Source organism: Ochotona curzoniae, unplaced genomic scaffold (assembly GCF_017591425.1).
Source record: "Ochotona curzoniae isolate NIBS_2020 unplaced genomic scaffold, NIBS_Ocur_1.0 contig_931, whole genome shotgun sequence".
Taxonomy (NCBI): Eukaryota; Metazoa; Chordata; class Mammalia; order Lagomorpha; family Ochotonidae; genus Ochotona; species Ochotona curzoniae.
In genome coordinates this window covers 95,505-120,273 of record NW_024466617.1, presented here as the reverse complement: position 1 = coordinate 120,273, position 24,769 = coordinate 95,505, and the positions used below count along the sequence as shown (strand labels likewise).

General features: G+C 40.7%; 1 protein-coding gene across 1 annotated transcript; it reads right to left on the bottom strand.

Moving 5' to 3' along the window:
• Positions 1–310: 310 nt before the first annotated feature.
• On the bottom strand, positions 311–1,216 carry LOC121166218 (putative vomeronasal receptor-like protein 4). The gene has a single exon (XM_040995333.1). The coding sequence runs from the start codon at positions 1,214–1,216 to the stop codon at positions 311–313; it is 906 nt and encodes a 301-aa protein (XP_040851267.1).
• Positions 1,217–24,769: the final 23,553 nt, after the last annotated feature.

Below are 24,769 nucleotides of genomic sequence, written 5' to 3'. Positions count from 1 at the left end.
TCCATTACTTTTTTTTTTTAATTCAACCTGAGAATGCCAACTCAACTACAGCCCCAACTAAATAAGCAAGAAGAATAAAGACCTATAGCAGAGATATCAAAATAAGAATCTATGAGAAATCTATATTTTCCAATTCTTTAAAGCCCTGAACAGGGCATAGATTGTTTAGAACCAAGTTTTTTTTTTCTTAAAATGAAGTTCATTTGTATAATCCTTGATCAATTTAGTATTGTGATGAATACAGGGAATTCAAATCCCTAGAGGGGATATGACATACATACAGGAGTGTGCAGAAGCACTTTCAAGCTTCTCAGTGAGCACTCCAGCATGAAGTGATATGAATATCCCTGCTGATCAGAACAAAGGGGCTGAGAGCGGCATAGCCCAGTTCAAGAAATATTTTAGTATTGGCTGCTCTTGATTCCTCAGACAATGTGATCCCTGCGTAGAAGGATAAAATGAAATCTGCCCAATAAGACAACAGGAAACAGGTCATGAGAATGAGAATAGTCTGAGTAGCTCTGATCTCTGGGTTGGGATATTTGGCACATCTGGAGCTCTGGAGGTAGAGGACATGCTTGTGATGTTTGTATAGATGGAGAGCCATGTACCCACTGCTACAGCCCATGAGACTCTGAAAGGTGAGGTCCCGAAGCGCCATGAGGCTGAGGAAGAGCCATCTGACCATTTGTGGAGCTGGCAGCATGTAGCAATACCCAGCATACATTCTAACATCAGATTCATTCTTGTTGTTGATTGCTGTGATGTAGTGCACTAAGTTATAGCTTATGAGAAAGCTAAAGATCCAGAAGAGGAGGAGGTGGGGAAGAACCTGCCATGCAGTATGTGGTTTGAACTTTCTCCACAAGGTGTTCCTGGGACTGATGGTGATGGCCTGGACTACACTGAGGAGGCAGGTGGTGCAGATGGAGAGACTTCGAGACACCCTATTCAGGTAAATCATGATTTTGCAAACAATCTCACCTACTAGGAAGTTACTGATATAAAAGACTGTGATTATGTCACTGATCCAACTAGTACAAAAAATGACATTATTTGATATAGCTAAATGAATGAGCATAAGATCTATGGAATTTTTCTCACGACTCATGACTAATATACGTACATGTTTCAAAAGCATAAGAAAGTTTCCCAAAATTCCAGGCCCCATGAAAGAAAAAAAGCTCACTTTCCAGATGAGATGGCTCTGTGTCATCTTCTGACTTTATAAAATGACCTAGAAAAAATTTGCAGAATGCAAAGAATTGAGCATGACAGTTTCAGATCAGTGGATGTGATCTGGGTTTAGTAAAGAGATGCAACACCATGTGCATAGTTCATTCCACCTTTAGAGCATAAAACTCATCTGTCTTTTTAAAATCTATTTGTTTTTATTTTGAAAGGAAGATTTGCAGAGAGAAGGAGAAACAGAGAGACATAGAGTCCTCAATCTGCAGGTTCACTTACATCCCAAATGACCACATCATCCAGAGCTGAGCCGATCTGAGTCCAGTAGAATGGAGGTTCTTTCCGGTATTCCCAATAGCCACAGGCACAGAAGGTCTTGAGTCATCCTCTGCTGATTGCCCAGTCCATAAACAAGAGGAATTAGAAATGAAGCAACCAAATCTAGAACAAACTTCCAAGTGGAAAACGCTGCTGCAGGTTTAGGATTAGTCTGTTGAACCACCGTGCTGACAAGGGTCTCCCATTTGTACTTGATATCTTATTTTTGTCTTCTTTCTGCTGAAACAAACATGGTGAAAGTTACAGTTTAAGCATTAACTCTGTGATAGGTCTTTTTTCTGCCTTTTCACAAAAGCCTGCTGTGCATCAATTAGATCCAAATTTACTAGAGTTTTGTCACAGGAAACATGCGGATTCAGTTGCAACAGCATTTCATCAGTTCTAAATCAAAATGCTGAGGTCCTTCCTTTTCACTGCTCACATTCAACTTACCCATCTAGTCTCATGCATATCCTCCTAACCACTCCTCCATTGAATTTGGGGAAATCAGCCAGACAGAGAAAGAGAAACACTGCATGTTCTCACTTACCTATGAGTGTGAAAATTTCATAGCAAAAATGTCAACCACACACAATAATTGCATAGGAGGGAAAGGTAAGTCAGTGGACAGAAGGTTGAGGCTTAACTGGAGGAGTAATTTTGACTCTATAGCTCAGCAAAATATGCATGATGAAACAGGACTAATGCATGTTTCAGAGTAGCCTTTAGAGAGGATTTTGAATGTTCTCAACACAGGGAATTGATAAGCTGAGAGGTATTTAAATACATCAGTAGTCATGCTCTGCTTTTCTCACATTCTATTTAGGACTGAACTATCATTTTGTACTCTGTCAATTGGTTTAATTAACAAATGTGCATACACAAAAAAAATCCAAATGTAAGAATCATCTTTACCTTCAGTATGAGTGGCAGCATCTCAGAAAAATTGCACTTGACCTTTTCAAACTCATTGCCCAGTAGCTTACAGAGAGGGAAGGAAAGGCCCCTTGCCCAAGGTGGGAAAGACAGCGCTGAGGCTTCTGCTCTGCTCTTCCTCTGGGGTAGATTGGAGGAAAGGTTTTATCATGGCTTTGTATTCTCTGTTTTGTTTTCCTGTGTGCCTTGTCCTTACTCTCCATCTTCTTAGTGAACACTACCATGTATGACCCTAGAACTACAACCTGGCTTCCTCAGACACTGACTTTTCATCTGTAACAGGATGGTGCTATCACCAAGGTTTACTGTGAGAATTAAATGGGTGGATGCATGCAACGATCATATCAGTTCACAACAAGTAAAAAAAAAAAACTGATTTCTAAACACACATGTCTGTGTTGTTATGCATCCTTATATTAATTCTCACATTTGATCAATTCCCTAAACTTAGGTGCTGTTTGACATCGTGGCCCCAATTTTTTTTTATTTAATTATAAAATGCCACAAAGCACTGAAGGACACCAGAAGGAAGAAACACTGAAATAAAAGCAGAAAAGGAAAAAACCCAGTGTAGGAAGCGAAAATATACAAAAGCCTGGAGGCTGTAGGAAGGGACCTCCCCACCCAGGTTGTAAGCCCACTTCTGCCTGATGCCCCCAGCTTCACTCACACCTGGGAAGTGCAGCAACCTCAGGCTCAGAGCATCAGTGGCTCTGCTGCACAAAGTCTCCATCCAGGGCCAAACAAGCAGGGTCTGCTGGATGAACAAGGAAGTGTTAGCCAGTAACCCTCTCCCTGAGTGTTCACACCTTCCTCTTCCAAAGGGGTCAGGAGAGCTGAGAAAATGCCCACTCCCGACCTGACCCTGAGCAGCTTTGCCTGGGACAGTTTCCCTTCCAGAGCAAAGGCAGGTACACCTGCACACACACACTCAGCCTCACTCACCTGAGCAGTCTGGAGAGCTGTGGCAGAAGCTGTGGCAGAGCAGCACAGCCAGGCCTGTTTATTTTGGCCTGAGTTCCAGCACTCAGGGATGCTGTCACTGATGTTAGCATGTCAGTGTGATGAGTTTGGCTCCTTCTGGGTTCTCTGGGTCCCTGGGGCCAGCTCTGCCCTCTCTCTGCTGTGCTCTTAACTGTCAGGTCCATAAACATCTTAATCCTGATTACACTGAACTGTACTAATGAGCAGAAGGCAGCATGATGATGAGCAGGTCTCAGAGGGTCCAGGTTCCTTGGACTTGACTATGATCTCATCCTACCTCTGCCACTCACCACCAAAGCTAATACATCAGCTAGGGAGAAGTATCTGAGAGTCAGAAATAGTTACTTCCACAAATCTGCTTTTTGGCTTATAGTATTTTAATGTTTGAAGATGTTCATCAGCAACAGTTTTTACGTTGATCAGTAAGTACTTCACATTGCACAGTCTCTTGACTTCTCTGCTGGCATTCCAAGCTGATATTACATCTGACATATGGAAGACATTTATTTGTATTTGTAAAAGAATGTGCTATATTTAAATATATAAATACATAAAATAAACTTAAAATAGTATTATATGTAACGAATATTTTGAATTTATTTTCAAAAGAACATAAGATTTACAAAAAGAGGACCAGAGAGATGGAACAATCTTCCACCTGCTTAATTCTATAATGGCTGGAATTGAGCCTGTATGAAGCTAGAATCCAAGTGTTTCTTTTGGATCACCAATGTGGGTGCTAGGTCATATGTATTTGGGTTATCATCTACTGCTTGCCCTAAGCAGGGATTTGGATGGGAAGTGAAATACCTTGGACATAAACCAGTGCCACTATAGGATCCTGATGTGTGTGAGGTGAGGCTTTAGCCATTAACACAACACTGTGCCCATCACTGATAGACTTAACCATATCCAAGTTAATCATACATAGAAAATTATACATATATGCTAAAATGTAGTGACTAAAGTCCTCACCAGACACACTCTGGGATCTCACATAGGCACCTATTCATGTCTCTGCTACTCCACTTGTCTTCCAGCACTGTATTGTGGCCAGGGAAACCAATAACCAATAAAGGACAACCCAAAGCCTTGGCATCTGGACTCCAAAGAAGTTCCTGACTGCCGTCTTCATATTGGCTCAGCTCTGGACCACTGCAGCCATCAGGGGAGTGAACCAGCAGACTGAAGACCTTTTCCTCTGTCTGTTCTCTCTCTGTAAGTCTGATGTTCCAATAAACATAAATAAATCTTTTAAAAATGAAAATGCTAAAGAACACAGAAAAACAGTTGCAGTTCTACTATTCTCATGCAGTCAGGATTTTGTGCATTTTTGAGCTGTCTTGATTGTTTTTTCCCAAGTGATTTTCAGTGCATGCAGTACGAAAAAGAGGTTTTCCAATGCCTTATTATTACTTACACATTTCACTCAAGTACTTGAATCTGCCAACCTACATTCTAGGAAGTCAAGGTTCAAGTGGTATTGCACTGACCAGGCATCTTGTGGATACTCTTGTCTTCCATCTGAACCTGCCAGAAAAATGACAAGGAAAAGAGGTTCACGTTCTCCAGTTGTTGTGAACACGTGTGCTTGTTCCTTTAAGTAGCTTTGTCTAATATGCTACCTTTAAAGCATTTCAAATATCCTTTATTGACATCTTAAAAGTACTCTATATTGACACTGAATGCTATGAAAATCTAGAATCAGAATCAGCCATGGGATGTTATGTCCAGAAGAGTGGCGGTCCTGCTTGCTGTTGCTGTTTCCTGACTCAAATGATGGTTACGGCATGATAATCAAGACTTACAGACCATCGAGGTGCTTCCTTATGATGTTTGCACTTCTGTCTCTGTGTATTTCTATTAAATGATCATAGCCCCACTCATAATGTTCCTGGTTCTTGATGATCCAACTCTGCAGTTACAGTCCAGACTTCACTGTGTGGAATGTGTAGATACATTATCAGGATTGCACATTAATTCTGGGGGCCAAAAGCCTTTTTAGAAAGGGTCTTCCTCTCATCACTGCATTAGACAGCAAGGAGAATGCAGCAGCCAGGTTCACATGGAGAGTTCCCTGCTATACTCTCTACAAAGTAGCTCAACAGAAGAACCTTGAAGGCCCTGGTGTTTCGCTAATTCCCAAGCCAGCTACACAGAAAACTAGCAAAAACAATGTTCAAAGTTACTCTAATCATATAAATCTCAATTCATGTTCCCTCCCATATTTTTATTGTCCCAGCCACAGGGAATACCACAAGATATGTGACCCAACCTTGCAGTACACGTATCAGGACTGGGCCTCTTCAGTTATTGAGTATACAGTGCACAGTGTGCCCAGAAGTACACATGGGACATGACAGCCAACTCCTCCAGACATGCACAGGACAACAAGTACCCATTGGAAGATGGAAAGCAGACCATGTTGAACAACATTCCTGACCTAGATTTAGAAGCAGGTGTCTGGGTGTGTGATCACATTAAGGTTAACTTTGACCTTGTAAATATTTTCTCAATCATGGAGTGATGAAATCAACAGCATTTCAGAATTATTGAAATCACTCAAATAACTCCCTCAGAATATCCTGCCCCCCTTAGGGTCTCTACAATGACATCAAGCAGCCATTCCCAATCCACTGAGGCAGACGTAGTTTGGCACCAAAGGGTGGCCCCTTCTTGTTCCCCATACCCTGCTGCAGAACAGGGGACAAAATAGATTCTTGTTGCATCCACCTTCCTCAATTCCTCAATCCCCCCACCTTAATCAGTTGTTCACAAGGGCATGCATCCTCATCTATGTAAACAACATAAATAAATTAAAACAAAATAAAGCAAAAGAAAAAGAGATAAACACGTAAGGAAAAAATCAATATGATTATAGCATATCTAATTTTTTCTCTTCTAAACCTTCCTTACCATATTTATTTTGGATTCTGTTTTAGTAAATGTATTCAGCAAAACTGTGACATCCCCTTAGCTCTCTGACCATGCCAGCTCTCAGCCACAGATCTAGTGCATGCTGTTGGTTACTCTTACCCAAACCCGACATAGCCCATCCCTCACGTTGCCCTTTACAGTTGTTTGCTGCAGCAAAAACTGGCATGGCCCTGCTCCACTCCCAACTCATACTGGTAGGTGCTGTAGCTTAGCCCTGCCCAGCTTGCACCCAACTCTGACTTTCGGATAAAGCAGAAGGTGTGATAGTCTAGCATAGTCCATGTCCCATCTTGGCTTCTGCCCATATCAGTGTGTTACAGTTTGATTTGACACTACATAATCCATTCCTCACCCCCCTAGAGCCAAGACATACTCTGCCTCATGTGGAGCAGCTTTGCCCAGCCTGACCAACACTCATACAAGACTCACATGCTTAGCACTGCAAGCTACAACACAGTAGAAGAGTTCATCAAGTTTCCCCACAAGGCCCATTCTCAGATCCAGATCTCACCTATTCCAGAGGATATTGGGCTCTTAACTGGCATTGTCAGCACTCCAGTTTCAGCCTTTATTGTGTGCTCATAGATGTTGTGGCCCAGCCCACCAAACACACTATTCTTGCGTATGCTTATAAGCGATACAAGCTAGACTAGCTTGGCCTGTTTCCAATCCCAGTACCCATGAATGTTGGAGAATTTAATGATAATGCCCAGCATGGCCTGTGCCACTGCCAGCAATTAAGCAAATCAGTAGACATTGCAGTCATGCAGAGGTAAGCCCATACATCCCAGCCTCCAGACCCATTTCTCTCATGGGCTGGTTTGTGTCAGACCCAGCCTCATATGACCCATCCCCTATTCTGACACTCACTAATGGGTACTATGGTCAAGTACTGCCTGGTAGGTTCTCTAGCTCTAGCTTTCATTTGAGGGTTAGTCAGCAGTGGTTGATGCAAACTAGATCAGCCCAGGTCTCCCTCATGGGCAGGTGCATTGGTCTGATCCTGAAATGTCCTCCAGTTTTCCTCTTTGAAACTACTTGGTCTCAGCCCCCTTGCTTCCTTGCAGGCTCAGTGGAATTGTTGGTGGAAATCTCCCAAAAGTCATTCCTCACCTGCAACGTACTCCCTCTGCAGTCTACCTTCCCTTAAATCCCAAATCCCATTCCCTGAGCAATCCACATCCACAATGCCAATAGGCATAAGCATTCCCAAGCCCAGTCTTCCAGCTAAGTGGCTGCTGGTTTGGAGTCCTGCTCTCCTACCCAGAATCCACGTGCATGCCCTAGACACAGTCCCTTAGCTCACAGGCTAGAGAGGGACCATAACCCTCCGCCCACCCACTATCCAAGCACATCCATGGCTCCCCAAATCTGGCCCACCATCACACTGTGCTAGCATGCCAGCCTTAAAGACTCCCTTCTTTGCTTTCCTCCCCCTCCCCTGTACCTGGAATTCAAGCATGTGTGTGTATCCCCAAGACTGCACTGGGAGCCAGGATAGGAACTCTGGGCCTCACACACCCATGATGGTATGAGCCTTCAGTCTACCGCAAGCCTTCTTCAACACCCCTTGCTTTGGATTCTTAAATTTTATTTATATATTCATATATATTTAAATATTATTCTCAATTGCTAATCCGCCACCTACAGTGCCAGCAACCCAGAGGGGCACTGGTTGGTGACCCAGCTGCTTTACTTGCCATCCAGCACATTGCTTATGGCCTTGGAAAGCAGTAGAGAATGGCCCCTAGGCCTTGGAACCTTGACACCAGATACAAGCCATGGAAGAAGCTCATGGCTCCTGGCTTGAAATGAATTGAATTGAATTGGCTCATGTATAATCTCAATACCAATACTTTTCCATACTTTGCAATCTGTGACTTTAAGATGTTCCAATATGAGCCACATGATCATGTTGAAGCCAATATTATATGTAGATGTTGTCCATTATTCCATGGAACATTAGCTGTATTAAATGTCATGTTTTCCTCAATTAAGCAATCTTTTCATGTATGTATGTAGATATATAAAATGTAGGCAGCCAGGAACAGTATTGGAGGAACTCTCATAGCATGCTTCATGTCAGGAACCCAGGATGACATCAGCTGGCTGTTTCTCAACCCTGTATACTCAGAAATTGATAGGCTGCCTGAGGCTTTTTCACTTATCTCTCCCTTCCCGCAAATAAAGGAAGAAGAAAATGTGGAAACCATGGCCTCACCCACTTTTCCCTGATCCTCAACCATTCCCACCCTAGTCAAGTATGTAAACATCATTTTAAAAATGTTTAAGCCAGGTAGGAACTGTCACCCAAATGAGGGGTTAACAAATGTAGTTTCCTTCAAATTGTGTACTGTGTTCTAAATACCTGTGGTTTTATTCATGTTGACACTTAACCTACAACAAATGATTGGTTCATAGATTCAGACTATTTCCCTTACACATTTGGGCTCAGTTTAAGCGATGAGTTGTGAGGACATAAACTAAAAGTACATACACAGGCTCAGAGAATGAGTTTCAAAATCTTCTTTACATACATTCATCTAGAGGAACTGTATAATGGAGAATACCATGCCGAGAAGTACAAATACATTGCAGTATGCATCTCTACTCCCAAGTAAATAGTGGACTCCCTAAGAAAATGACAGTAGAGGGGGCCACAGCCAGCACTGAATTTTAGTGAACCTAGACAGGGCAGTTTGCAAGGACAGGTTCTGGTCAGCAATGAGCCTTACTGCAAGGAAATAACAGGTGTTAGCAGCCGCTGCTGGATCTCTCTTGCTCCCATCTCATTACTGCAACACGAGGAAGCTGAGTTCAGAGTAGGCCACAATGCTAGTCAGGTTATTGTCTGTTCCTGTTTGCAAGAGAAGATGGCTACGTCAGGTGCTGGGGTGCTTGTCTGACTGCCAAGGGTACCTGCTCGATATGAGAATGGACATGCTGCCACTGTCTCAGGTTAAAGTGAATATTTTTGCAACCTTCACCTAAGCATGTATCCTTCCTTTTCTGTCTGAAATGCTGTGGTTTTGGGCTGAAATAAGATAAATTTTGAGTAACAAGCATCTCATCAGGGGCTGCATCAGGATTGGGCCTCAACAACAGTAGAAGCATTTAAAGTCTAACCCACCCATGTACCAGCTCTGACTTCCCCACCATACTCACTTCAAGCAGAGGACATCAGATCCACAGAGGATGAAACAACAGAATCAATTCTATCAAAATGTACTTGAGCTCTAAATACAACTCCAGCCTCTCTTACAATAACAGATTTCATCTTTTTCCATTCAAGCCTGAGTGCCAAAAATAAACTGTGTGGGTCAAATAAGCTGTTATGTTAGAAAGTAGGAGTAAATTACATGATGTTTCAATCTAATGCTGTGCATAGTGGCAGGGGGTGGAGGCGAAGGGTGGTTTGTAGCAAAAAAAAAAAAGGAAACCAGACTGAAGGAGAGGCGAAGTCAGCCTACAGAAGTACTTACTCATGCCAGGGGAAAATGTGCACTGATTTCTTCTTAAGTTTGCAAAGGTAACACATGATTGCAATTTCCAGAACCAGAGAAACACAGTTTGTGGTTGTTCTCCAAAATGTAGAATACTTCGCAAACATTGAGATTGATAAGGAACAGATCTGGACAAGTGCATCAGCTTCCTGTAATTGCAAGGGAATCCTCTCAAAAGGTGTCCCCACTAGTCAACCTAAACCCTTATCATTTGAAATTAATCAGTCACTCAGAAAGGTGAGTCCTACAATTAAGCGCTAGCTATCCCTGGCCACAGAACTGATCTGCACATGCACAGCAACACACCAGCTACAGACACAGCAGTGCACCTGCATTTAATGGAGTTGCTTGGCAACAGTCATTGTGAGGCAAGAATGCAGGGTGAGGCTGGATGCTTCTGTTGGGATGTCCAGATGATACCATTGTTAGCTCATCTGCAAGTCTGGTCTTGGATTCACTAGCCTGGGAGAACTGCTGGTACTCTAGGCCTTGAAGGTTCTCCCTCTCCTTTTAAAAGGTTGAGTGTATCTTGAATTAACCGTATATGATGATATCAAATGGGATGAAATCACAGAGCGGAGACAGCCTCCCAGATGAGGCTCTCAGGCAGCAGCACATGGCAGGCAACAAGCAAAGGAAGGCAGAAAGCAACAGCTCCTGCTGCTCCCAAGAAAAGACAGGAGGACCTTGGGGACCAGAATAGATAACATGATCTGTGAGCAAGGCCAGTACTGAAGGGTAGGGTGCTTAACGGGACACAAACACTCATGTGACTGTGGAAGTCGTGTCCCAGATGGTCCCGTGTGAGCTGTTTCTGTGTTTATCCAGTTTACATAAACAGAATATGGATAACAAGGTTTCACAATGTTTTTGTTAACTCTACCATTTTTCCTTTACTCTTGGCAAGATAATTAGTTGGAAGTACTATGCAAAGATTTCTCATTATAAATCTGAAAATGTCTGTTGCAACAAAAACCAGTGCACATTATGGTATGCCTAGGTGAGGTGACCGTACAGGATATGGACACAGCACAAAACAGCACAATGAGAAGCAGGGAGGGAGGGTGCAGAGACCGGAGGAAGAATGTGGGCTCCCCTGCTGGACAACCACACCAACTGGAGAGTGTGAGCTGGGATGGGGGCATAGGAGACCAGACAGGGCTACATTACCTGTGGGACCTCATTTGAGCTGAATCAGGGAAAAGCCAGGCTGGGCTGATTGCTCTGACTGGTGCAAACATAAAATAGAGTGAGTGAGGGTTGGTTGGGCTTAGCCACAGCATCAGCTGGCAGAAGCTGGTTTTGGGGTCTATTTCTGCCAAGGTAAACTGCAGAAGCTCCTGGAAATTACATAATCCGGGAGTGTGAGTGGACTAGAATGGAAATAGCGGGCTCCTCCCTCTTTGGTTACTACTCCCACTGGAGGGCACAAAAACCACGACAGGGGCAGGGGTGGCTAGACAGAAGGGCATCCAACAGCATGTGTGTGGGCTGGATAGTGGATCTGGTTGGGTTGAACTACGCTCCAATGCCCATTGACATGTATGAAGGATGACTAGGATGTGGGACAGACTGTGCCAGTCTGCTGCACGAGAACCAGGATAGGGGGTGGATCTTGTGGGGGTTATACTGAGTCACTCCGACTAGGCTACAGCTCCCAAAGGTTTATGTGAGGGACAAGTGTGTGTTGGGCAGAATCAGACTGGACTGCAATCCCCACTGATTCCAGTGGAAGACAGCACTGGAAACAGAACCAACCCCTGATTCCAAATATGTGCTTTTGCTCACTACCTAGATTTGTTATCACATGGGTAGCACTGGATCAAGGTCCAGGTCCAAATCAGATAAGTTCTGAACATCAGTTATGTGTGAATTCTGTTTTAGAAATTCTTTTTATATATTTGACAGCTTCATTGGTAACCAGTACCTTTCCACCATTTCAGCTTTTATGGCACATCTGTGATCTGTATCCAGGACTCAGAGGTGATAAGCAAGGATAAGAACAGTATTAGGTAAGCTCTAGATAGGAGCTAGTTTATGGAAGGTGAGGAATATTCACCTAAATTTTGTGTCCATTGCAGAAAGCATGTAGTATAGTGCATTTTGAGGTGATTCATCTACATTTAAGTGCATTCTGAGCATGGTAGCATACGAGGTGGAGAGGGGCAAGGCAGGAGCTGGGTCTATGGAGACCATGGTGGATAGCTAACATAAGAACCCAGATCTGGAATTCGCTGGAGGGAATGGCATAAGTGACCGCAAACAATGAGCCATGTGCCAACTGCAATGAGTAAAATTGAACTGTAGACCTGGGAGTGACAGAGCTTAAAAAACTGCCCCAAAGAGAAAAATCTCATAAGCAGAAGTACAATAACCAAGAGCAAAATAAAAGACAGAGGTACAATGGATATTACTGAAGATGCCCCTGCAAAGGAGCACAAGCCATTGTGAACCTCAGTTTTCCCTGAGGAAGACAGTTGAGAAAGCAATCTGCTCAATACTTCCAGTTCAAAAATGAGCTCCAATGAAACTATAAAATATTTCTTGACAATAACATGTTGGGTGATCCACCATTGTCCATGTCCACAATGATGAATTTCTGACTATTTATGAAGAATTACGTTACTCTATTAATTTAGGGGAAATCAGTGCGTGGTGAAGGAGACTTGAGGAGGAGTTAAGGCATATACCAGGGCCATTAGAACTTTATGAGAAAATGATAACAATAATAACAAATAAATAAATAAACTTCAGAGACATTGAGAAATGATGGTAAGAGTTCAAGAAAAATAAACAACATATTACAACAGAGTTAGAAAGTACAAAACAGTTCCCACAGAGATAGAAACTATGAAACAGGTCTGAACTAAAACACTTAATCTAAAGAAAACAACAGAAAGCCTGAACAATAGAATGAATTCTCCAGAAGAATACCAAAATAGGAAGATATCCTATTTGAACACACACAATTAGAGACATGAGAAAATCTGAATAAAACACAAATCTATCCAAGAAAAGAATGACACTATTTAAAAAAAACTCAATTACTAGAATTACAAGAATTCCTGAAGTTTTGGAAAGAGAAGCAGGATTGTAGGATGTATCCGATAAAATTATAAAAAAAGTACTTCCATGGCCCAGTGTGTCCAACTAACAGCTGGAGTTCTCACCTTGCACAGGATCCCATAAACGTGTCAGTCCTAATACTGACAGCCCCACTTCCCATCCAGCTCCCTGCTTGTGGCCTGTGAAATACATCTAGGACAGCTCAGGACTTTTGGACCATGCACCCACATGAAAGACTTGGAAGAAGATCTTGGATCCTGGCTTTAGATTAACGCAGCTACGGTAATTGCAGCTGTTTGAGGAGTGAATCATCAAATGGAAGATCTTTTTGTCTCTCCTCTTCTCTGTATATCTGACTTTCCAATCAAAACAATCATAAAATAACATAAAATAAATCCTTAAAAACCATAAAACTGTCAACTACAAATAATCTACCCAGAAAAGCTCTCATTTTTATTTGAAAATGAAATAAAATATATCCACAGTAAAAAAAAAAAAAACAAAAACCAAAAATTAGAAGAATATGCAAACACTAATTACTGGGAAAGCTACTCAAAAACTTCTGAAGTCAGAAAAGGGAAAATTAATTATAATCTATGATGGCAACTATCTCTGTGTTCAGAAGCAATGATTCTATACATAAGAGAATGAGAAGACTCAATGAAGAGACTGCTAGGTTTTAGAAGAAAGTTGGTATGTTAAGGTGGCAAAAAACAAACGAAACAAAAAAAAAAAAAATCAATGACCCTAGTGTACGCAAACAGTTCCAAGGCTGAAAAAGAACTAATCCATTTGGTATCATTTAAAAGAACAGAGCAGATGCTGAAGTACATTGGAATAAACCCAATTAAACATATCAATGACCTCTATGAGGAAAATTGCAAAACATTAAAAAAGAAAAATGATAAGATTTTAAAAAGTGGAGAAATAAACCATGTTCCTGGATGTTCAGAGTCAATATAATCAAAATGCTCACATCCAAAAAGCAATATAAAAATTCATCATGATTCCAATCAAAATACTAAGAACATTCTTCACAGCACTGGAGAAAATGATACAAAAGTTCATCAGAAAACACAGGACTGTATGAATATCCAAAACTATCCTAAAGAATAAGAACTTAGCTGGAGGGTACAATCCCAGATCTCATGACATATAAGGTGGATTTCATCCAAACAGCCTGGTACTGGTAGAGAAACAGAGATCCTTGGCGCAGAATAGAAACATCAGGAAAGAATACACATATGCACAGCCATCTAGTCTTCAACAAGAGAACAGAAAACAACCCAGGGAAGAAAGAAGTTCTTTTCAAAAATTTTATTGGACAACTGGATAGCAGCCAACAGAACCAAGAAACAAGACCCCCATATTTCACTATACAGAAAGATCAAATCTAAATAGATAAAGGAGATAAACTTATTTCACTCAGACTCAATCAAACTATTACAAGAAAAAGCAGGAAATACTCTACAAGATGGAGACATAGGAGACTTCCTAGAAAAATCATCAAAATCATAGGCAGTCAGAACAAAATGAAAAAATGGGACTACATCCAACTAAGAAGCTTTTGCACAGCACACGAAACAATCAACAAAGTAAAAAAGCAAACAGCAGAGTGGGAGAGAAAACTTTTATACACCAACTAATAGAATGGGCTAACATTCAGAATATACAAAGGTTTAAAAAACAAACAAAAAACATATCAACAAACAAACCAGCTAAGAAATCAGTAAAGAAGCCCAGCACAATAGCGTAGTGGCCAAGGTCCTTGCCTTGAATGCCTGGGATCCCATATGGCCACAAGTTCTAATCTCCGCTGCCCCACTTCCCATCCTGCTTCCAGTTTGTGGACTGGGAAAACAGTTGAGGATGGCCCAAAGTCTTAGGACCCTGCACCCACCTGAGAGACCTGGAAGAGCTCCTGGCTCCTGGCTTTGGATTGGCTCAGCTCCAGCCGTTGCGGTCACTTGAGGAATGAACCACTGGACGGAAGATCTTCCTCTCTGTTTCTCCTCCTTTCTATGTCCAAATTGCAATAAAAATAAATTAATTTTTTAAAAAGAAGAAAAAAAACAGAGATGGGTTAAAGAAACCAGCAGACATTTCTAAAAGGAACACATGCAAATGGGTAAGACATACAAAAAAAGTTCAAGCTCTCTAGTAATAAGGGAAATGAAAATAAAAACAACACTGAGGTTCCACTTAACTCCAATGCGAATGGCCCATATACAGAAAACTACCAAGAACACTTGCTAGTGAGGATGTGGGAAAAGGGTTCTTCCTCTATTGCTGGTGGGATTGCAAGCTGGTGCAGCATCTATGGAAGTTGGTATGCAGAATAATCAGGCAACTGACAACTCACACCATATGTCCCAGCAATAACACTCCTGGAAATATATCCTAAAGACCTGATACATACACATGAGAAAGACACTTGGACCTCTGTATTCACTACAGCACAATCAAGAATCACAAAATCATGGGAACAATCTAGATACCCAATGCAAGAGGAAGCCAAAGAAACTGATACGTCTGCTCTACATAGTACTAGCCAGCTATTAAAAAAAAAGAATGAAATTTTATTGTTTGCCTCAAAATTGGCCCACTAGAGATAATTATGCTAAATGAAATGAACTAATCCTAAAAGGATAAATTTCATTTGTTTGCTATAATATAACTTCCATTAAAAATACAAAGTAAACAAAAAACATACATGAAGGTGAATAAATACACATGTGGAACTCCTAACATGAAGGATGTAATGGAGACCAGAGTACCAGAAATCAAGGAAAATCAACAGAATGCATCTCTACCAATAAATGAAGGTAGATTCTCAATGAAAATTCTAAATATGGTGAGACAACAAAAGCTTAGGATCTTCACTCTTGCCTGTGCCAACAGTGTCATGACTCACATAAAGAGCACAAAGTTGGAACCATTTCACTTTCACCACTTAGATCTTAGGAGCTGCTGGATCATTGGAAAAACACTGAGAGGAATTAGGCAATGTATAAATGGCAGCCTGGAAGTTTGAATCAAGGGCATTTTACTTACATGAATGACCGAGTATGTGTTGTCTTCCTTTCAACCCTATCACCTCTGCTCTGCTAGGGATACATAATGATGCGGGTGTTGTCGGCACAAAATTAGAGACATAGTGCAGCATACATCACTGCATCCAGACCAAACATGGATTCCTGGTGAAACTGTTGAATATATGCTGACAGTAGGATGCTGAACTCTCTGACATGTTCCTTGCCTACAATGTTGGGAAACACTTCAATAGCAGAATGACAAATTTATGACTTTATGTAGGACTAACGGTTATAATACTAGTGGGTAAATCAGTAGTGTGGAGGGTCGTGGAGAAGGGTACAGCAAAGCCCAGAGAAAAAGGAGCTGCATTATTATTTAAATCCTGACCAAAAGAGTTACTAATTAGGAGAGAATAATAAATATTCTAATCAACATATGTCACCTTACCTATAAATGTAAATAAATTAGATTAACAAAGACTTCTCAAGTGAATCCTCACAGGGTAGGAAATAATGAGATGATGTATTCAATGTCTAAAGGGAAGGACATTTTCAAACAAGATTATATCCAGTGTAACTACCCTTCAGAATGAAGAAGAAAGTAAGTATTCTCTAGACAGAGAATCCCCCACCAGACCAACCTTCAAAAAATTTGAAGTGGGTCATACACCAGAAGTAACCATGACGAAACCATAACAGTATCATATTCACTAAGAGAACACACACAATCATTAACAAGTTAACAAAATGTGAGCAATTAATTCTCATTGACCAATGATAAATGCAGTGCATTTTATTCCCTAGTCAAAATCTGTATTTTTGTTCACCAGTTTTTAAAAAGGGAACTACCACTTTCTCCCTACAAGAAATCACTTGGAATATAAAGGAAATGAAATATGGAAATGGATACTACAAGCAAATGAAAACCAGAAATGAGGATAATTATACTCATGTCACAGAAAAAAAAAAAAAAAACCTTAAATCCAAACCTGTAAAAAGAGACAAAGAAGGACATTATATGTATAAAATGATCAATTTTACAAAGCAGATATGATAAGCATAAATACTGACCTAACCCAAGAACAAAGGGGTTTCTAATCTGGGTTAAAGGATAAAGCACTTGCTTATAACTCTGGCATTTCATATGGGAAGTGATCGCAACACCTGCTATTCCACTTCCAATCTAGCTATTTGCTTCGTGTGTGAGAAAAGCAGTAGAGGATGGTCCACGTGCTTGTGCCCTGTACACATGGAAATGACCTGGAAGAAGAACCTACTGCTCCTGGTTTCAGTTTGGCACAGCCCTGACAACTGCAAACATTCGGAGAGTGACTATCTGATAAAATGTTTCTCTCTCTTCTCTCTCTCTCCTTCCCTCTTTCTCTCCATCTCTGCCTCTCAGATAATTATAAACAAATCTTTAAAAAAAAAAAAACTTAGAAAAGAAAATACAGAGACAAATGCCAAAGATTTTACTACAACCTGAAGTGAAAGATGGGCTCCAATATGAAACTAGTTTGGGAATTTAACATCTTACTAATGTCAAATAACAGACCACCCACACAGAAAAATCAACAGGGAACATCAGAGGAGAACCAATCACACAGATTTTCACAGAATATTTCACCAAAGAAGTAAAAGTCATTCAATTTATTAATCACCACATATGCACATTTTAAGAGAGACCATATATCAACCTATAAATTAATCTCAATTAAGAATTTCAGTTAAGAAAAATCCAAAAACAAAATAAACAATGGGAACAAAACTAGGAAATCCAAAACTAAATGAAATTAAACAACATGCCACTGAATGAACAATGTGCCACTGAAGAAATTAAAAGCAAAATAAACACCTTTTGAAGCAAATTATTGCACTATATTTAATATGTGACTCTGAAAAAATTAAGAATTAAAACATTTTGGAAGACAGGAAATTAAAATCCAAACTATCAACATCCATTAAAATATAGCAAAATCATTATTGAGAGGGACATTTAAACAATAAGCACAAAAATTAGAAATATCTCAAGTAAATGATCTCAAGGACTTTTTTTAACGGAAAAGTTAGCAGCAATCAATAAATGTTTTAAAAAACAACAAAAATGAATGAAATTGGAACAAAAACAAATAAAATTGCAACAATAATTGCCATTTTTAAAGAATATGAGCAAAATCAGAAGTTCTCCATACACAGAAAAATCAAGTAAAATTAGAGATGCAAAGAAATGCATCATAATAAACTACTTTGAACAATTATGTACCACCAAATCCAAAAATCTGAAATGGACAATCCTGGACTACATATGACTTATCAGGATTGAATTAAAAGGTGGCTTGGCATTGTGGCATAGCCGGTGAAGCTTCCATCTGCAATGCCAGCAGCCCAAATGACCACTGGCTTGAGTTTCAGCTATTCTAGCTCCCTGCTGATGGCCTGGGAAGGCGGCAGATGATGGTACAAGTGCACAGTTAAGCCAGCCCTGAGTTTCAGAAGTTATATGGAGTTGGTGTCTGATACCAGTGTTTCTGTCATGATAAATCTAGGCTAAGAAACAGAAATGTGATTTAGATTGCCAGGCAGGGGAGCACCAACTCATGGGTCAGATACTGGTTAACTGTGGAATTAGGAAAAGCTAATACACCTTTCTGAACCACTGCTGCCTGGTGTAAATAATAATTGCAATAACGTATCCTTCTCAAAAACTGTTGTGATAACTACAAGAAATTACAAACGTTAAGGACACAATTTTTTGCCCAGCTCAGACTACACAGACTAACACATCCTGTGGTTTTTATATCTCTGGTTTCCCTTCTAAGATCAAATTTGAAAATATGCTGAAATCTTGAGGAATTGATTGAATACAGCCTGGAAGAATGCTTTGCAGAAAGCAGCTCACCTGAGTGGTCAACCTCACTATGGTGCCTTCTCTAGGGAAGAGTGAGAGGGAACATTCCACAATTCAGGAAAATGTGCTGGTTGAAACACAAAGGGAACCTGTGGTCAACATACAATATCAGAGGAGAAAGAAAATTAATTCCTTCTTACAAACAAACCAGAGCCTCAAATGGCATTTCACCATGCAGCTTTCCAGAGGTGATGTGCTTTATTTGAGAGTGGGGAAAAAGAAACAGAGATAAATCCCCTTCACAATTTCATTCCACTACAACTACAAGGGCTGGTCCAGGTCACAGGCAGCAGGGTCTCCCACACGACCAGAAAGCTACAAGAGCAAGAGGGCTCAGGACTCAGGCCCAGCATCCTGTGTGGGTTTATGGCCATTCCAAAGAGTACAGCAAGTGCTCAACCAGACACCTAACACCATGGTGGATTTAATTTTATATTTAAGAAATCAACGTTTAGAATTATGTGATCATCTGTTCTTTAGTAATTTCATTTCCACTGTAGAATTCATAGAAATATGTGTTTTCTGCTAATACGTTTGCCACATTGTAGATTTTAAAGCTTTAAGTTCTTTTAAAGATCTATTTATTTATTTGAAAGATTTACAGAGACGGGGAGAGAATGAGCAAGAGAAGGACAAAAAGAGAGAAGATAAAAAAAAGAACAACAACAAAGGAGCCTAAACCAAATCTCTCACTTGCGTCACTGAGGCACAGACACTTGAGTACTTTAAGATGGTTTTCCTAACTTAGCACATCATTAGCTGTCAGATAGACAGGAAGTGGACAGGACTTGATGTGGTACAAACATGGGGTTCTGGCATCACAGGCAACAGTTTAAACCACTACAACACAACTGCTGAACCAAAGTTTTAATGTTACTCATTCAGCCATTAGTTTTATGACCCAAAGCCTACCTAGTCAACACAACTTCCCACTACCGTTTATCTTTTTCCTTGTAATATGAAGTGTAACTAGTGCGGTGAACCAGCCAGGGCTGAGACCTGGAGTCCCCAGTCACAGGAACATGGGCCCGATTCAGGAAGCCCCCTTTCTGCCACCTTCCCAGCACCCAAGGTGGTTCGCAGCCCCCTTTACCTGGTCTGGTCCCCGGAGTTCCTACCTTTTGTTCAGAGCAGCAGGAGTTGCTGTTTTTCACTTTCCTTTCTTCTATGGCTTCTGCGAGGAGTTTCTCAGGATCTTTGTCTAGCAGGCAGTCCTGGAGTTTGTCCCATTTGTCATCCTCATGCCTGGTGGAGTTCAGTAGACACTTTTCCGTCTTCAATAGGAGGCAGAACCTTTACAGACAGTACTACTGGAGGTTTTCCTAGCCTGGGGAACACAAGGTCAGCCCTGTAGGTGAGCCCCAGGTCTGGCCCCTGACAGATTCCCCACCTCAAGTCACAATGAGTGTTGCCAAGCAACGCCCTGAGACGCATGCGCACTTCACGCCTCGCCCCAGCCAGTCATGAGGCATGCGCACAAAGGCTCAATGGGCAGGACTGATGGGTGGTCCTCCTTTCTGAGCGATTATCTTGTTTTCAAAAACGAATGGAGATTGGTTGTGTGTAAGACACAAAAAACTGGGAGAGATTCATACCTGGCTTGATCTAAAGACCTTGTCCAGAGAAAACTCCCCTAAAGGTTCAATCGCCTTACTCCTCACTCCCTCATTCCTGTGGGTGCTTCAGGGTTTCCATGAGAAATGGACAGTTGCAGCGAAGTCACATCATGGAGATTTTAGACATTGTGTCCCTGAAGGTCATCAGCTGCAACTTCGAAGGATTAATCAGCATTTGTTGTTCAAGATTCAAGGGGGAAAAAATTACCATTTTTTCCCATTATTAAAGAACTTCTTTTTTGGCCCAGCAGGATGGCGAAGTGGTTAAGGTCCTCACCTTGCACGCCCGGGATCCCATATGGGCGCTGGTTATAATCCCAGCGGCCCCGCTTCCCATAGAGCTCCCTGCCTGTAGCCTGGGAAAGCAGTCGAGGACAGCCCAAAGCTTTGGGACCCTGCACCCGTGTGGGAGACGCAGATGAAGCTCCTGGCTTCGGATCGGCATAGCATTGGCCGTCATGCTCATTTGGGGAGTGAATCATTAGACGGAAGATCTGGAAGATTTTCCTCTCTGTCTCTCCTCTCTGTATATCTGCCTTTACAATAAAAAATAAAATAGATCTTAAAAAAATAACTTCTTTTTCAAAACACGAATATTTTAAATCAGAGGCACACAGAGAGAAAGATCTTCCACCCTCTTTTGGCTCCTTCCCAAAAGATTATAAGGGACAGAGCTGGGCATGTCTGATACTAGGAAACAGGAGTCTCTTATAGATCTCCTGAGTGGGTGCAGGGGCCCAAACATTTATTCTACCCTCTGCTGCTTTCCCCTGTGCATTGCCGGCAAGCTGGATAAGAAGTGGAACTGCCAGGATTCCATCTGGCATCATGGCTGTCAGACTGTACTCACTACACTTCAACATCAGCTATAATATCTTATTTCTCACACTCAGTGAGAGTCTTCACAGTCTGCTCTCTGAAGGGTCATGTCCTACCTCTCACAAATATTGTTATACTTCCCAAAATATTATCTCATTTTGTTACTCAAATACTCTTCATTTAACCATTGTGCATGAATTCCAAAACCTGAGCACAATTTAAAATGTAAAATATGACTTTTCATTCTGCTTTTTATACATAGCAACAATTTATACATGGCCAACATTGCAAGGATGAAGCATTTCTCAATTACTCGTGTACTCTAAACATTCATTTCTGTTATGCACTTGTGTGAATTTTATGTATTCGTTTTTGTTATTTATTTATTTATTTTAAGAGCTGTGACATGGACTCAACAGGCTAATCCAACAACTACAACAACACAGGTGTTCTACATTGGTCTCGGTTCATGTGCTGGCTGCTTCACTTTAAATCCAGCTCCCAGGATGTATCCTGGCAAAGCAGAGGAGAATGTCTCAAAACCTTAGGACCCTAGGTCCTTGTGGGAGACCTGTAAGAGCCTCTAATATCCAGGCTGCTGGATTTGTATCCACTCAGCTTCAGCCATCAAAGCCATTTAGGCAGTCAAACAGCAGATGGAAGATCTCTGTCTCTCCATCACTTTGTTAATCTGCTTTCCAATGAAAATAACTATATCGTTTGCAAAATTATTTGTTGAAGTTTTTGGTTATTTGTTTGATCTTTTAAAAGTTTTATTTTGATAGTTATTACATGGGTGGGGGTTGAGCTGAGAGGGTGCGGGCTTCTAATTTATGTGGAGCGGCTCAAGACTCGGGACAAGTAAAGTTGGGGGAGACAAATGGTTTAGCAGTTTCTCCTGTCTGATGGTGAAGGGCAGAAAGAGTATGCCACTCCTTGCTGATGCAATATCCATGCTAAGGAGCAGAGTTAGTCATTTGATGTTACCTATGTTACCTCTATAATCACCAATGGATACAATGTTCCAGGGGTATTACTTGAATGACTTTGATTACCCTGAAAAGTTGTTGGTTTCCTTATACCAGAGTTGGAAAGTTTTTTCTAAGGTCTATTGCCTCTCCCTGTCTATGTCAGTGTGTCCACAGACCTAGGTGTTTGCTGCAAAACATCTCCAGGAGTGTTTTTCACCCTCTCCATCTTTCCATCTTTGATGAAATATTCAAAATCTTCTGTTGGCTTAGATGACCTGGCTATCTTGTTTTTCATGTGTAACTGGGCATGATTTCTTTTCTTATGTGGAAGTCAGCAAGAAAACTGTGCAGTCCTATAACATATGATCCTGATTCAATGCACAAGGCTTTAGGATTTTCCCTAGAGATGAGGTTCTACTTCAGCAGTGCAATTGAACCGTCCCCTAAGAAACCTCTGTGTCTTCAGACCTGGCTCTGATGTGCACTAGCTGGTACAAGGTCAGGTTCAGCCCATTCAGTCAATACTGTGCTCATGTCACTGTATGTGTGTGTAGGGGCAGGGAGGGGATGCTGGCGGGCAGTCCAAAAGTGGAGCAGCTGAGACACAAACTGTTGCCTGTATGGGATGTTGTCACTTGGAGGCAGCGGGTTGGACTGTTCTACATATTGAAAATTCTGCAGTGTTAGGAATTCTCTCGGATTGCTCACAGGATTAGCTAAGTCTGATATGCCAAAGTGTTTTCATATGCAACAATGTATAAGTCAATTAACTGAAGACACTAAGTATACAAATCCCATTTATGGTACAATTTATGCTATAGAATATTACTGGCAACTTTACAAATATATTTGGAAGCTGACCTAATGGTTCAGCACACCTGCATGCAATGTGTGGCTTTGGCATGCCATCTGGGGAATGCACCAGGCAATAGAATGTCTTCTATCTCTTCTTCTCTTCTGCACAGTCTGATTCTGATATTTGAACAAATTTACTTAGAGTTTTTTTGCCACACATAATATGATCAGTGCTGGAAAAGGTTTCATGTGTAGATGAATAAAAAGGCATATTCAATGTCTCTGGAATAAAAGACTCTCTTGATTTATACAAGTCACATTTGTTATGAGAGTACAATAACTTGTTTATGACAGCAGAATGGTGATTTATAATATAAAATCGATTATTGTTATAATACAATGTTTGCTTTGAAATCAAAATTTATTATGGTCATGAGACATTTATGGCTTGCGACTGATTATATCAGTACTAGGTGAGCTTTATTGTGTCAGAATGGTGATCGTTCATATACAAATTGATTAAGATGTTGCAATGCTTTATACTATTAATGGATGGTTTATGGCTTCCATGATAATGATAATTGTACAATTGTCATTTTGTGATTTCCTATTTGATCATATCATACTGTTAGTTTGATATCACAATATGGCTTGCTCTTGCCAGTTGATTATGATTTCAGATGTTTTTATATCAATGATTGGTGTTTTATGACATTCAAATTCATTATAATCACAAAATTCTTGCTTTTGACATATAAATTGGTTATGATATTAGAGTGGAATGTTGATACAGGATTATGACTTCACAATGACAGGTTGATGAGATCCAATGTCTTGCATGAATCTGAAATCAAACTATTAGCTTTGTTATATCAGAAGGATGGGTCATCACATAACAATTGTTTATGATATCAAATTTTCTTATGACAATTTCAAATTTTGACCTGAAAATTAGTATCCATGACAATGAAAAGTTTATGATTAGTGGCTATGTATTGTATTTTTGTGTTGCAGTAGAGATTTATAATGTAAAGCCTTTCACTTTTTAAACATAGATACACAGATAGGGGATAGTTGGATGATAGCTAGCTAGCAAGCTAGCTAGTACATAGATACATAGAAAGGTAGATTAGATAGAAAGATAGATAGATAGATAGACAGACAGATAGATGGATATCTCAGATACTGAGACTCCTGGAGGCAGTTTTTGTGTTTCAAAATCACAGGGAGAACACACTTAAATTCTTTTTGTCTGTCCTTCTCCCTTCTTCTGCACTGACAAATCTTATGGAGGCCAGGGTCATGAGTCAAGTACTTTCCCATTCAGACATATAGCTGCCTAACTAGGTATTCTTGGAAAGAAATATGTACCAGAAGAAATCAACATTCCTCAATCAAGCTTACCTTTATTAGTGTCCAAGGCATAAAACGTTTAGCAGTAGTCTCAAATATTTATTGCAAAATTCTGAAAAAGTTATTTTCTTTACCTAAAAAAAAAACCTGTATGTAAATAGATGCAATCTTTTTTCTTAGATTACAGTCCTTTCCTTCCTGACCTGAGTACTGACTGAATACACGAGCTGTCTAAGCAGAAGATGAAAGCCAGACTGTCCCTTCCAGGGGAAAAATGCTATTAGGTGGTAGAAGTCATTTTTGTTAATTCAGCCATTTCACAGTGACTGCCTTTGCACAG